At 59.9% G+C, this 13,563-nt stretch overlaps 3 protein-coding genes across 5 annotated transcripts; all 3 read right to left on the reverse strand.

Annotated features, from left to right (window-relative positions):
- Nucleotides 1–47: 47 nt before the first annotated feature.
- On the reverse strand, nt 48–1,203 carry LOC115502166 (lutropin subunit beta). Its single transcript, XM_030297358.1, has 3 exons — nt 1,189–1,203; nt 661–897; nt 48–365 (listed from the first exon to the last, which is right to left on the reverse strand). Exons 1-3 carry the CDS (start codon nt 1,201–1,203, stop codon nt 123–125), a joined length of 495 nt encoding a protein of 164 aa, XP_030153218.1. The 3' UTR covers nt 48–122.
- Nucleotides 787–4,840, reverse strand: LOC115503049. 3 transcript variants are annotated; one of them, XR_003965290.1, is made up of 6 exons: nt 4,644–4,840; nt 4,161–4,361; nt 3,884–4,045; nt 3,030–3,157; nt 1,046–2,516; nt 787–831 (listed from the first exon to the last, which is right to left on the reverse strand). XR_003965290.1 is itself a non-coding variant. In XM_030299030.1 (5 exons), the coding sequence occupies exons 1-5, from the start codon at nt 4,797–4,799 to the stop codon at nt 1,967–1,969; spliced, it is 1,197 nt and encodes a 398-aa protein (XP_030154890.1). In that variant the 5' UTR covers nt 4,800–4,840; the 3' UTR covers nt 838–1,966. The 3 variants fall into 3 exon arrangements, 2 of the variants coding, with proteins under 2 accessions (XP_030154890.1, XP_030154891.1); XM_030299030.1 differs by lacking the exon at nt 787–831 and having other exon boundaries at nt 838–2,516; XM_030299031.1 differs by lacking the exons at nt 787–831; nt 3,884–4,045 and having other exon boundaries at nt 838–2,516.
- Nucleotides 4,841–6,502: 1,662 nt separating this feature from the next.
- On the reverse strand, nt 6,503–7,560 carry NTF4 (neurotrophin 4). The gene has a single exon (XM_032591425.1). It carries the CDS (start codon nt 7,407–7,409, stop codon nt 6,777–6,779), a length of 633 nt encoding a protein of 210 aa, XP_032447316.1. The 5' UTR covers nt 7,410–7,560; the 3' UTR covers nt 6,503–6,776.
- Between the last annotated feature and the right edge of the window lie 6,003 nt (nt 7,561–13,563).

The raw sequence follows: 13,563 nt of genomic DNA on the forward strand, positions 1-13,563 counted from the left end.
GTACGTACTCATACGCGTACCCTAAGCCTGACAAAAGACAACCGGAGTGCAGTGTGAGAAGCTTTTATTGGGAGGGGTAGAAAAGAGCAGCTGCTGGCTCCAGGCATTGGGGTGAGGGGTCCTTAGAGGAACAGGAGGCCCGGGAGTGGGGGGCGGTCACAGGCCAAGGGTTGGGCCCTGGGACCCCCACAGTCGGAGCTGCTGAGGCGGCAGGGCCCGCAGCGACAGCTGAGGGCCACGGGGAAGGAGACCACGGGGTCCACACCAGGCGGGCATCCGGGGAGCCGGACGGAGGCAAAGCGCAGTTCACGGTAGGTGCACACGGGCTGGGGCACAGGGGGCAGGGCCGCCGGCAGCACTCGCATCTGGAGGCCGGGGCGGGGATGAGGGGGGCGTGGTCAGGCCCTCCCTCGAGCTCCGCCCCGCTGTGCCCACCCCCCCCGCCCCCCACAGGTCCGGCATTGCAGCCGACCCTCTGCGCTCTTTCTTCCTCCCTCCCTCGTGCCCAGCCCCTGCGGGAGGTGGGGGCAGGCCACCCTTCTGTCCAGGCTGCCATTTCCCATTTTCTGTGGGCCTGGTCCTCAGTGATCCACTCTGGAGCCGAGGTGGCAGCACCCGTTCCAGGCCCCCCGCCCGTCCATCCCCACCCCCGCAGCTCACCATGCTGGGGCAGTAGCCGGCACAGATGGTGGTGGTGAAGGTGACACAGACGGGGCAGGCCTCGTTCTCAGCAGCCAGGGTGGCGTTGATGGGCCGGCACAGCGGCCGCAGCGGCCCCCTGGATGTCCACACCCCACCCACATTCAGCAGCAGCCACAGCAGCAGCAGCCCCTGGGACAAGGCCGGCGTCTCAGGGCCTGCCAGACACCAATACCCTGGGCCCTCACCCTCCCATCCCTCACACGAACCCGTTCAGGGGCCCAGCTCCCCTGCCTGACGTCGTCCATTCAGGGCCCATTCATCCCACTTGGATCCCCTGCCCCAATACTCAGGAGCCCCAGATCGTCCCGACCCCGCAGATTCCCACCCTCAGGCCCTGTTCCACCTGCTTCCTCCTGGCCGGAAGCCTGCTGGCTGTCCACACCCTTCCAGAAAGAAGCCTCCTCCATCAAGTCACAGGACTCTCCCTCTGTGCCAGCTGTGACCTGGATGGAGTTGCAAAGGGCCTCGGGGACCCCACAGCCTTACCTGGAGCATCTCCATCCTGGGTGCCTCCCCTATGATGTTTACCTGGTCTTATACTTGCAGGCTGTGGGGGCGGCAAGGCCACTGGGGGTGGCGGCATGATGGGGTAACCTGGACACTAATCCTTCCGGGGGCGAGAAACGGAAAAGGTCAGGGAAGTGTGCGGGAGTGGCTCAGTGGAGTGGCCCCTGCCCCCACACCCCGAGAGGCTCCTGCCTCTCGGTGCGCCCAAGGTGAAGCTGACTTCACTCAGTCGTCAGATGCTATGTCAGGTGCCAGCGAAGTCCTGTTGGGCTCATAGGAAATAGGCTATGGGGAGACCCTGGCCTTGCCCCCGATGGCGTAGCCCCGCCTCCGCCCCTCAGAGTGGGAGCCAGGGGAAGGCTGGAGCTGTCCCTTCAAGGACCCTCGAATGGTGATCGGCTCAGACCTCAGCCCCACTCCATCTGCCACACACTGAAAGCCATTCCTGTGCCACAGCCTAACCCCGGAGGGGGCGTGGCTTCAATACTGGATTCTGTGCTCAGGGGCGGAGTCCCACCTGTACGCAGACGTGCCTTCCCTCCACGAGGGGTAGAGCGGGAGCCCCATCTCCCGCACACTCGGGCCCCCGGAGCCGAACCCAGCAATGAGCACGGTTAAGGCTATTTTAACTCTGTCGTTGACTAAGGTAAACCCGCCCGCTCTGTCGTAGAGGGCGTGTCCCGCCCGCGAGCCCACAGCCCCAAAGTATATTTTCCAGGCTCAGCATCCATCCTCGTCCCCGACCCGGTCACCCTAGTCAGTCTCCGGTGGGATTCGTCCGGCTCACGCCTAGTGGGCGGGTCCTGGCCTCCGTCTCCCTCCCACGTGATGGGCGGGCTTCCCGACCATAGCCCCGCCCAGTGTGCCCCCCAGCCGGGGGTCTTCCAGACTCGGCTCCGCCCCCGCCCGGGGGCGTGTTCTGGGCGGGGCCGGCGCTGCCGGCTCCGATCGGGGTCAGCTTCAAGCTGCCGTAGCTGGAGTTCTCAGTGCGGTAGGCTTGTGGCACGCTGTAGATGCCCGACACCGGCTTCCAGTGGGGGCCGCCCCAGGGCAGCTCCAGAGGGCAGAAACGATCGAGCCGGAGGAGCGGGTGCAGCGGGGGTCTGTAGGACTCCTGAGCCAGAGACAACGCCCCACGGTGCGGCACGGCTAGCGTCGCCGGGCGGACGTGGGGCACGCGGATCCCTGGCGGCCGAGAGGAGCGCGGACGGGGCGGCCGCTGTGGGTCCCGGCCCCAGACCTGCGGCGTCTTCTGAAAGCTCCAGCAGGTCAGCGAGTCCTTGCGGGGATGTCCAGACAACTCCTTCCTGGGGGGGGGGGGGGGAAGGCAGGAGAGGGAAGGCACCGTTGGATCCTGGGGACAAGGCTGAGGTTCAGACCTCGGCTCCTGAGGAGCCTGTAGACGCGAACTCTGCGTTCCGAGGCGAGGACACACTTGCAGGACTCGGGGACCCCTTATGAAGGATGGGAGTCGGGGATGCCTAGCCTCGATTCCTGGGCCCTCGAGGTCCTTAAGGGCCGGGAATCTAGAATTTTCGAATCCTTGGGAAAAAGTATCTGGGAACCAAAGCAGGTCCCGCCCGAGACCCTCGGAGCCCCGCCCCCGGTCCAGAACCGCTTGTAGGACGAGCCGCAGGTCTCATATTCCTGAGAGCTGACACTAGGAATACCTGGGCGCTGAGAGAGGTAGGGGCTGGGGTCTGAACCTCTGGTTCTCGAGCGTGCTGGAGCTGAAGACTGAGGATACTGAGTCGGACAGGGGGAGCCGACGCCGGGGTTAGGTGTGCTGGCGGCGGTGCCGAGAGAGGACCCAGACTCACTTCGGATAGGCCCGGAAGTCCTTGGCCGAGGTGGTCAGATAGAGCTGATGGCGGTCCAGGACGCCCTGGTCAGATACCGTGAAAGGCTGGCCGGACAGCTCGGGGTTCTTCGTCCAAGGGATTAAAGCCTGCAGAGGATCGGGGGAGGAGGGATGAAGCAAGGTTTCATACCCATCCCAAGCCCGGGGGCCCAGGCTCAGGATGCCTCTTCCTTGGATGAATCCGAATCCTTCCTGACCAGTCGCAAGCCAGAACGCTTTATCTTCGCTCCCCCAAATCAGAGCCCTTATGAGGGTTACTCCAAAATCCAAACACTTGCGGGTCGTCGAACACAAGGCCCAGCTCCCCCCACCACCACCACCGCCCCCCAAAACTTTCCCAGCTCCGCCCCCAGACTCAGCTTCCACGTCCCGCCCCTGGAATTCAGTCGCAGGTAGGACAGACGTACCTCTTCGCTTCATCCTCTCTCTAAGGAAGCCTAGCGCCGCCTCCCGACCCGATCTGGTCTCAGAATATTCAAGGCCCGCCCCACGCACCTTCCGCTACCTCGCTCCGACCCCCGCCTCAGAACCCCCCTCCCTGCCCCGCCCCGGGATTTACTGGTCGCGGCCCCGGCTTCAGAGCTGCGATTTCGGTCCCGGTCCCCTCCTCCTTCTGGCCCCACCTCAAGACGTCCAAGCTCCACCCCCGGGCTCTGTAACCTGATTCCATTCCACATCATTTAACCCCGACCCCAGACTCAGAATTCCCCGCCCCAGGCTCTCCTAGTCTGGTCCCAAGCCTCAAAGCCCCTCCGGCCCCTCCTCAGGCGCTACAGGCTCTGCCCCAAGGTGGCAGCGGGTCTTCTCCGCTACCTGGGAAGGGCCTCCGCGGTGGTGGCCCGCAAGCTCCAGGGGCTGGGGCCCGACGTAGAAGGTGGGGCTCCGGTCCGGGCCCGGCCGGCCGCTGTACTGAGCCCTCGTCTCACTGCACTGGTGCTCTGTGACCAGCGGGAGGCGCCAGCCGCGGCGTCTGAGCTGCGGGAAGGCGACGCGGGGACCCAACGTGAGGGTGCCTCGTGCTCCAGCGCGTTCCCCACCCCTGACCTCCTCCCCCACCCCCCCCGCGGACCTCTGCATCCCAGCACCTCACCTTTTCTCCTAAATCCTTGATCCCCACAGTCCGCGTGGGGTCCGAAGGCTCTGGGGCCCTGGGCTGTGCGTAGGGCCCGCCGAGGGTCTTGGGCACGGAAGCCGAGCCATAGGTGGTCTCCCATCTGCTGATGACCTCGTCAAAATCCCAGATGTGTAAATCCTGCTTTGCGGCCGGGGGCAGGGGCTCCGCGACCGTGGACTGGGGACAAGGACGTCGGCTAAAAGGATTCAAGTCTGGCCCGCGAGCCCTGATCTCTCCCCGGCAGTCCTCAACCCTTTCCTCCCAGGCGTCCACGTTCGCTGGCCCCTCCTCTCTCAGACCCAGGACTCTGGGACCCTCCCTCCTCCTTCAGTCAGAGAGGAGCCCGAGCGCCCTATCCGCTTTTCTCTCAGCAGGTGTCTGGACCCCCAGGCCTCTCCTTCAGACACAGGAGTCTGGGCTCCCAGTCTCCTCCCGGCCAGGAACCTAGGGTCCTCTTACCTGCACAGTGGGCGGGGGAAAGGGAACAGATGGGATAATGTGGTGGGCGACACCACTGCTGGTGAGATGCCAGTTGGGCCAGGATCCAGGCACCTCGGTCCCAGAGATTGGGGACCATGGCAGACCATAGCGCACAGCCAGGGTGGGACCAGCCATGGTCCCACCCCTGTGGGGTAGCCCAGCAGGAGCAGGCTTGTTGTCGCTGTTGCCCCAGGTGACAGGACCCGCCCACCCTGAACCCAGCCAATGGAGGGCCTGCAGGTGTGTGGATGGTTGGATAGAATGAGAAAGAGACCCAGGCAACAAGTGACAGGGACTTGGAGAGAGGGGGCACAGAAACGCAAGAGAAGTGGAGGAGAAGAGTCCCAGAGAGAGAAGGATGGCCAGAAAAGGGGGCGGAGGGGAAGGGGAAATAGATCAGAGTTTTAGGGAATCTTAGAGACACAGAGACCCCAGGTTGGAGGAGACAGAGGCCACCCACTGCCTCAGGGAACCCAGGAGAAACACCCCCCCCCCTTTCCTACAGGGTCCCAGCTCACTCAGCCCCCTCCTCCCTCTGCCAGGCCTGCCTACCTCAGGGGTAACGATTTCCAGACTTCCCCAGGGCTCTCCCTCCCTCCCCGCGTCTGCTGAAGGACTCAGCCTGGGCTTTGGCTTCGTGCGTCCTGCCTGCCTTTGATTTGGTTGAAAACTTCCACCTGGATATGGGGGTGGGTGAAGAGGGAGAGACCCACAGGCAAATACACAGGGAAATACTTAGCAAAAAAGGGAAGGGAGGCGGTGTGGAGAGAGCTTTGAGGAGAAAGAAAAGTGCACTCAAGAATGGGTGAGAGGCACTGAATGAGAAACAGTGGTAGAGAGCTACTGACCCAGAGACAAGAGACAGGAAGAGAGAGAGAGAGGGAGGTGGCAAAAAAAAAAAAAAAAAAAAAAAAAAAAAAGAGGGTGGGGAACCACAGATCTAGAAACACGGAGATGTAGAAACAGAGGCAGCCAGTCCCCGCCTGGCCCTGCCACCCCTACCCTTCCCAGGGGCCCAGTCTGGGTTGGTGGGGGATGGGAAAATTGGTTCTAAAAGAGTGTGTGTGTGTGTGTGTGTGTGTGTGTGTGTGTGTGGTAAGTCTTAAGATATGGACGGGTGATATATGAAGGGTTACCCCTGACTTCCCTTGGTACTTCCTCACTTTACAGGCCATTTCGTCAAGGCCTCTGCCTCCTCGGCTCCCATTCTTTCAACCCCACTGACCCATTCTTCAGATGGGGAAAAGTGAGGCTACCTTCTGCAGCCTGGCACAGGGTCCCACTGACCCCCTCATTCAGGCCTCTGGAGCCACTTCTCCTTTTGGATTTCCCTGGCCCATTCACTGTCCACATGACCCCTGATTCCAGCCAGGAGTCAGGTCAATTGGTCAGAACCTCGTGCCACACTCAAGCTGGACACTTCTAAGGTCTATTTCTTTCCCAATATGGGTACAAGTTGGGACAGAAAAGGGAGTAGAAACCTGACTCCAGCTTCCCAGTAGGGCCAAATTCTCCAGTCTCCTGGCCTCCGGTCAGTCAACCTTGCTTTTGCTCCTTCTGTGACGGGTGGCTCACTACCTCAAAAGAGAACGTTTGAAGCCAACACTTGCCCCATGTGACCAAGTAAGATTTCTCATTCAAACCCGACCTCCCAGCTACTTGCCTATGTGTTCCAGTTTTTATGCTCCCCCACCCACTTCTTGACAGATCACTTCCTTGTCACTCTCTCCAGGGTGAGCAAGATGTCTTCTGAGATCAAGTGGTTAGCAACTGAGAAGCCAAGGGCCTCTGATGGTCGAATCCACTAGAGTTGATCTGACAAATTGTGTATTAGTGCTGATAAACAGTAGACACTCGGCAAAATTGGGCTATTATTATCATCATCATTACCCTCAAGTTCATCCAGGAGAACTCCTACTCATCCTTCAAAACCCCATTTGGTTCCACCACCTGTCTGGCACGGATTGAGCTCTCAGAATCAGAAAGCTGTGATTGTGTGACCATTTCACAAGTTCCCAAACTGAGGCCCGGAGCGGTCAGGCCACCACCCCTGAGGTCCCTCGGGATCCAGCCGTCTTCTTCCTCTGCCTGCCCAGTTCCTGGGCATGGGACTCAGGCCCGACCAGTCCGGCTGAGGAGCGTGCAGACGCAGGCAGTGTCAATTCGAATCCATCGCCAGCCTACGCGGCCCTGGGCATCAGCGGTCAGTGCCCGCACGTAGGACTGCTTGGCTTTGCACTCAGATACCCAGTGCCTCCGGTCCACACCCCGGCAGCCCCCTCCTCCCCCACCGGGGCCACCTTCCTCGGTGCTGTCAGCCTTGCAGCGGGTCTCGAAGAAGTACTGGCGGAGGGGACTGCCACCAGCCGCGGGAACCTCGCCCAGCACCTCCACCTCACGCCCACGCAGGTCCACGGCCGTCCGGCGGTCTGTCACCCAGCCGCTGACCGCATCGCACACAGCCAGCTCTCCCCGGCGACTTGCGGGTGCTGTCTCGCTCGCCCCTCGCCGGCTGCGGTTGGCAGGGCGGCCTGCTGGCTCCCCAAAAGCCCCGGCCTCCAGCAGGAAGAGCAGAGGGGGCCCGGCGGGGGTGCCCCTGGACAGGGCTACTCGGGGGGACAGGAGGTCCCACTCAGGGGCTAGAAAGGGGGGCAGTGGTAAGGGTGGGGGGTGGGGCTCCATTGGAACGCTGGGGAGGAGGAAAAGGAGGAGGATGGGGAGGGAGCAGGAGGGGCTGAGGAGCATCTCGCTGAGCACCTGAGGACGGAGGGGAGAGCCGGCATTAGAGATGGGGTAAAAACAGAGTAGGGGACGGGGGACAGCAGTTGGGAGCTCCAGGCGGACCTGGATGCCAGAACCAGGGGGAGGCCCTTGTTCTAGAACCTTAGGAGGGGGACCTTATACTCTAGGACTTAGATACTGCCCAGCTTCTAGATTAATCATAATTGTTCTACTACTATCGCTAATAATAGCCAACAAATCAACGAACGGAGAAACACAGGCTGAGAAGTGAGTGACTTATACCAGGCCACACAGCCAGCAAATACCAGAGGTAGGACTTGAGCCCCGTCGGGACAACTCCATTCTGCCTCCTACCTCTACACCCCCGAAGAACCCTAAGTCCCGCAGCCTAGAGGAGGTTGGAGGTCTCAAAATGCTGAGAAAGGCCATGTTCTGGAATCCTAGCAAGACCCAAGTTCAGCTCAAAACTGCCACTGAGAAGGCGAGACATTTCCTCTGCCATGCGGGGCCTCAGTTTCCCTGTCCCAGAAATCGGCCAGGGGCTGGGAGATAGCGGTGAGGGCGTGGATGCTTCCGTTTTTCTGCAATATTCTGGAAGTCTCTGGTTCTGGGAAAGAGTGGTGTGGAGGGGACTGGGAAGCAGCAGGTGGTTACCAGACCTGTCAGCACCTCCTCCACCTCCAGGCTCCAGGGCTGGGGGCCCCCAGGCTCTGGGGGGCCCCGGTGGGGGACACAGGTGGTCCCCTCCTTCCTGACATCTCAGGAGAGGGTAGGGGCAGCCACCTAGGGGAAGAAGGGAACAGGCAAGTTATATGGGCAAGTGGGGGGAGGGGACGCGAACACTCCCCTTCTCTGTGTTCCTCTTAAAGTGTAGGGTACCCAGGAGTCAAGGCCGCGCCCCCTTCCCTGGGGCCCCTTCCCTGACCAGGTGATGGCTCCTGGCTGGGATGGGAAGCAGATGGGGGAGGTGTGGGGAGGGGCGAGGAGGGCGGTGGGGGAGGGGTGGGAGGGGTAGAGGAGGCTGGAAAAGATTACATCCTCCACGGCCCATTCATCTCCCAGACAGGGCGGGGGCGGTGCTCGTCTGGACCCCCGGGTCCCTGAGGGCCCACACTCAAGAAGCCCTGGGTCCCTGAGGCTGCTTCCTGGAATGTTCTATCCTCACAGGACAGGCCAGGGCCCGTCCGACACTTCTATTGCACATACCTGGAGTGGCTGCCTGCTTTGGCTCGGAGATGGGGAAATGGAAAAAGGGGTGTGAAGGGACCCAACCACGCTGATCCAACCCGGACCCGGAGTGTAGATCCCCAGCTACCTCCTCCCTCAGACCAGAAAGTCCTAGCTCCCAGCTCCCACCTCCCCTGATCAGACCCTAGAGCTCTGGTTCCCAGCTGCCTCCCCTTTTTCACGAGTCCAGATCCCCAGCGCCCTCTCTCACATGCAGGGGTCCGGGAGCCCCGCGCCCTCCTCCCTCGGACCAAGGAGTCCAGACCCCCCCCCCCCCAGCGCCCTCCTCCCTCGGACCCGGGAGTTCTGGAGTTTAGGACCCTCCTCCCCAGGGACCCCCGAATACGTACTCCCAGGCCCCTCCTCCCAAAGAAGATTTAGGCCGGGGGGTCTGGTCTCCCGAGACCCTGACGGGGGCGAGCGGCTGCATGGCTGGAACGCTTCCCTCCTGCCTCAGTTTCCTCCGCCAAGCCCCGCCCCCGCAGGCCCCGCCCCCGTCCCTCCCTACCCGGGGGCAGGGCGACCCGGACGCCGGAATCCCGGGGGAGGAGGCGCCGAGGCTCTCACCTGGGGCGCCCTCTTCGGCTCCTCGGCTGCCCCTGGCGCGGCGCGGCTCCTCCTCCCGCTCGCTGGCTGCGGGGACGCCCGCTCGCCCGCCGGCTCCTCGCTGCACACGCTCCGGAGGGCCCGGGCGGGGGCGGGGGCGGGGCGGCGCCCGACGGCGGAGGAGGGGCCGGGGGATCCCGCCTTCCACACGCGTGCCGAGACCTCGGGAGCCCGGCCTGGCTCGCTCAGCTCTTGGCCCGCCTCAGCCCCGGGAGGCCAGGCGCCAGCCCCCTTCTCCCTCAGCCCCGGCAGCCGGGCCCCCCCCCCCCCCCAGCCCCCTCCTCCCTCAGACCCAGGAGTCCCGGCCCCCAGCCCCCTCCTCCCGCAGAGCCAGGAGCCCTGACCCCCAGCCCCCTCTCCGTCAGACCCGGGATTCAGGTCCCCAGCCCCTCCTCCCTCAGGCCCAGGAGTCGGGACGCCCAAGGCGCTCCTCCCTCAGACCCAGGAGTCCTCACCCCCAGCCCCCTCCCTCCGCAGACCCAAGGCTCCTGACCAGCAGCTCCCTCCTTCCTTAGAGCCAGGAGTCTGGGCCTGAGATTCCCTTGCCTTGTGCTGCCAATTAAGTGTCAATCCCTGGGCAGATTCCCCCCCTCTGCTCTCATCCCCACTTTCCCAGGAGCTCCAGGCTAGACATTAACCAGCTGGACTTGGGCAGCGATAAGGCCCGAGGCCCAGGGAGACAGTGGATATGGGGGAGCTCTCCCACAGAGTCCTGTCTGCTGGAATTTCCTGGGTGGGGACTGGGGAGAGGGTCTGTCCTGAGCTCAGATAAGAGAAATTCAAGGTATTCTAGGGCACAGAGACAGCCAAGGGTATGACTTGGGAACACGATGACCTCTGCCCAGAGAAAGAAAATGAATAGTGAGGGACAAAGGGAGACATGGGAAGGGCACATAAACAGAAAGGGGGGACAGAAACCCAGAGAGAGAAGACCCAGAGAGGGAAGGGGATAGAATCCCAGAAGGGGGACGGAGACCCGTTGAAAAGAGAGAGACCCTAAGACAGACTGAGGTCAGACGGAGTCCTGAGACCAGCAGAGCCCTTCACCCCTCCCCGGGAGCTATTTCAGGAGGAAAGCTGATGCCCATCTGGGGGGGGGGTCATCCCATACCCCTCCCTCGTCCTAAATATAACATGGCAAGGTGGCAGGAAGGGTGTCCCCGGATTAGGGTGTTCCCTCCTTTTCCCCAGCCTAGCCAAGGCAACATAGAAGGCGCCTACAGTTGTTTATTGGGGGGGGGGGGGGGAAGGGGCACTTCCCAGCCTTCGAGTGTCCCCTCGGGTCACCTCCATGACCTCTCCTGGCTTCTCCACCTCTTCCTTAAGCACCCAACACATCCCACTCCCTACCAGAGAGACTCTAAGTAACTTCCAGCCTCTGATGGAGTAATACAGGTGAGTTTTCAAAGAAAAGTAAAACACTCTCTGTGCCCCTCCCTCTGGATATCTGGCCCTTCCTCCGTGGTTGCCTTCCAGCTTCTATGGATCCCTTCCCTACCCCCCCCCCACCGACACACACACACACACACACACACACACACACACACACACACACACCCAGGCCTCTGACCCCCTCCCAGGTCACTGCCCTCCTTCCACCTGCTCTCCCTCCTTCCCCTGGGTGTCCTCTCTCCAAGTCTTGGCTCCTCTCTGCATGGGCTTTCGCCTCTTTGGGTCTCTGTCCTGGGTCCTGGACTCCGCCTTGCGTCTGTCACTGTGAGGAGGTCTGTTCTCCAGTTCTGTCTCCAAACGTGTCTTTCTCTCCATCTCAGAGAGAAGTGACTACCTAAACATTCTATTATTTTCTATCTTTATCAAACCCTGCCCACAATAATCTGTACTTTCTTCCATCGCTCTGTATAAAAAGGTGGTTGGGTTAAATTGGGGGTTTCCAAACTGACTTTTTTTTCTTTCTCTCTCAGAGAGGGAGAGTGTGCACACAGGTGCAGGGGAGGGGGGGCAGAGGGAGGAAAAGAGAGTGAGAGCATCTTAAGCAGGCTCCACACTGAGTGTGGGGCTCGTTCCCACAACCCTGGGATCACGACCTGAGCTGAAATCATGAGTTGGATGCTCAATAGACTGAGCCACCCAGGTGGCCCTCCCCCCGACCCACGCTGAATTTCTTAGCTGCATTCTGAGTTGCCAAGAGGGACCCCATAGAGGTGTGTGTCCCTCAGACCAGATCCCCTCGGATGCCTCACATTGAATCTAGGTAAGTTGCAAGGGGGGGGGGTGGCAATAGCTAAAAATAACAACAACAACATTCTGTAAACCACTGGTTTTAATAAATTAATACAAGTAAAGTACTTTGAATGATGCTTGGCACATAGGAAGCCCTATATGTGTTAGCGATTGAGGCATCCTGCGTCCTCCTCCTCCAAATGCCCTTTGAGTACCGAAAGTCCTCTGAAAATGTTTGGCTTCGTGACCTAGGGTAACACCTTCCCCTCTGAGCCTCAGTTACTTTGTGAGAAACGAGGCTGTAGGATCCAAGGAGGACCCGTGCCTTCCAGCGGGCTGATGCGGCCGTGGGGTCAGGCAGCCTGCCCCCAGTCCTGGACCCTGGGGATGTGCCACGAGACCTTGGGAAGCCACCCCCATGATCTAAGACTCTGGTTTCTCCCCTGGAAAATAGAGTGTCAGTTTGTCTGACAGCCTTCCTCAGCTGTGGGAGGATGGGGTGGTGCGCCCTGATTTGAGATCTTTGTGATTCTGTGGAAGACAGACTGTGCGTATCTCTTGGGTTCAGAGGCGCTGACTTTTTCTGCCTTTTTCTTTCTTGGTTACCTTTCTCTTGGGGGCACTCCGGTCTAAGTCTGATGTCTGTCCCTTTCTGGGTGCCTGACACTCCCCCGCCATCTCTGTCTCCCACTCTTGATCTCTGTCTCCCTCTCCCTTTGGATTTTCTGCCCCCCCCCCTTCCTCTGAGTCTCTGTCGTTCCCTCTCTCTGGGTCTTTGTCTCCTTCTCCCTAAATCTCTCTTCCTCTCTCTTCGGGTCTTTGTTCCCTTTTCTCTGGGTTTCTATCTCTTTCTTTCTCTGAGTCTCCATTACCTCCCAGGTCTCTGTCCCCTCATTTGTGTTTCTGTCCCCCTAACATGTCTATACACAGTACATACAGTTTGTCCCCTTTTCTCTCCCCTTGTGGCTCTGATCTCCGTGTTTGGAAGCAAAGCTATAGGAGAGGACAGACAGATCGAGAGGGTTTGAATGGCAAAACGACGCAGGTGTAGGGTAAATGGAAGGAGCATCTGCATCTCCCTAGCTCCCCCAGAGGCCCTCTGCATGAACAACTGAGTCCATGGATCCAGAACCCAGCCCTGCCCCTTATGGTAAGTGACACCAGGCATGTCAGTTCAGTTCGTCTCTCAGACTCCATAACCCCACACTTGCTCCCTGACACATGATTCCCCCCCGCCACGTGCTCTTATTCTTGGGTCCTGGTGCTACCAGTAAATGCAGAACAAACCAACATGGCCCTATGGAGCCCATACACACAGTCCACCTCAACCTAACATTCCTACAGGACTCACAATGACACAACTTGGTGTAACTCAACTCAGCACGGCCCTACAAGACTCACGTGGTTATACAATTCAATACGGTTCATCTCAGTGTAGCCCCCTAAACTTCCAGCTATGTAACTTTACACAATTCAACCCAACAGAACCCTGAAGGATTCCCACAGTCATACATTACAACCCAACTTAACGTGACCTGGAAAACTCACATTCGACCACTTGACTCTTTGGATTTCTACATGACTCACAAGTTCACACAATCTAAAATGACATAGCCCTACAAGAGTCACAAAGCCACACAACTTCCAACGTGTCTCAACTCAACTCCACAACACCATGCATGAACATGCAGTCAGTCCCAACGATGCCGTGGATGACCACCTCACTTGACCCAAAATGGCCCCAGGGGACTCATAAAACCACAGAATCCTGCACAATGCAGTTGGACAAGATTCACCTAGACTCAACAACACAGCCCAACCCAGTGAGGACCTAAAAAACACAACCATGGGATCAAATCTATGTCAACACTTACCACAAAAGGCTCCGTAAGTCTTGCACAACCCAAAGCAATTTAAACCAATGGAGTCTCTCCATCAACTCAGTATAACTCGTTGCCATTCACGGTCACTTAAGGAAGTACCCATAGGAGCTGCCAAACCGCAACTCAAGACCCAACAAGACTCAGTGTTCCCCAACTCGTTACCACTTAACCTAGTTCTTCCTCTACCCAACCCCCTCCCCCTAACCTTCCCTTCTCCCCCTCCCTCCCTCCCTCCAAGGAAACGTGAGGTCCTGCTGACC

The sequence above is a fragment of the Lynx canadensis genome, chromosome E2, assembly GCF_007474595.2.
Source record: "Lynx canadensis isolate LIC74 chromosome E2, mLynCan4.pri.v2, whole genome shotgun sequence".
In the NCBI taxonomy this organism is placed as follows: domain Eukaryota; kingdom Metazoa; phylum Chordata; class Mammalia; order Carnivora; family Felidae; genus Lynx; species Lynx canadensis.

Coding starts and splice junctions, on each gene's coding strand:
- NTF4 (XM_032591425.1), bottom strand. CDS start 7,409: ATGCTCCTCAGCCCCTCCTGCTCCCTCCCCATCCTCCTCCTTTTCCTC.
- LOC115502166 (XM_030297358.1), bottom strand. Junction 366..660: donor CCGGCTACTGCCCCAGCATG/GTGAGCTGCGGG, acceptor CCCGGCCTCCAG/ATGCGAGTGCTGCCGGCGGC.
- LOC115503049 (XM_030299030.1), bottom strand. CDS start 4,799: ATGGCTGGTCCCACCCTGGCTGTGCGCTATGGTCTGCCATGGTCCCCA. Junction 4,046..4,160: donor TCAAGGATTTAGGAGAAAAG/GTGAGGTGCTGG, acceptor GCCTTCCCGCAG/CTCAGACGCCGCGGCTGGCG. Junction 2,517..3,029: donor GACTTCCGGGCCTATCCGAA/GTGAGTCTGGGT, acceptor CCCCCCCCCCAG/GAAGGAGTTGTCTGGACATC.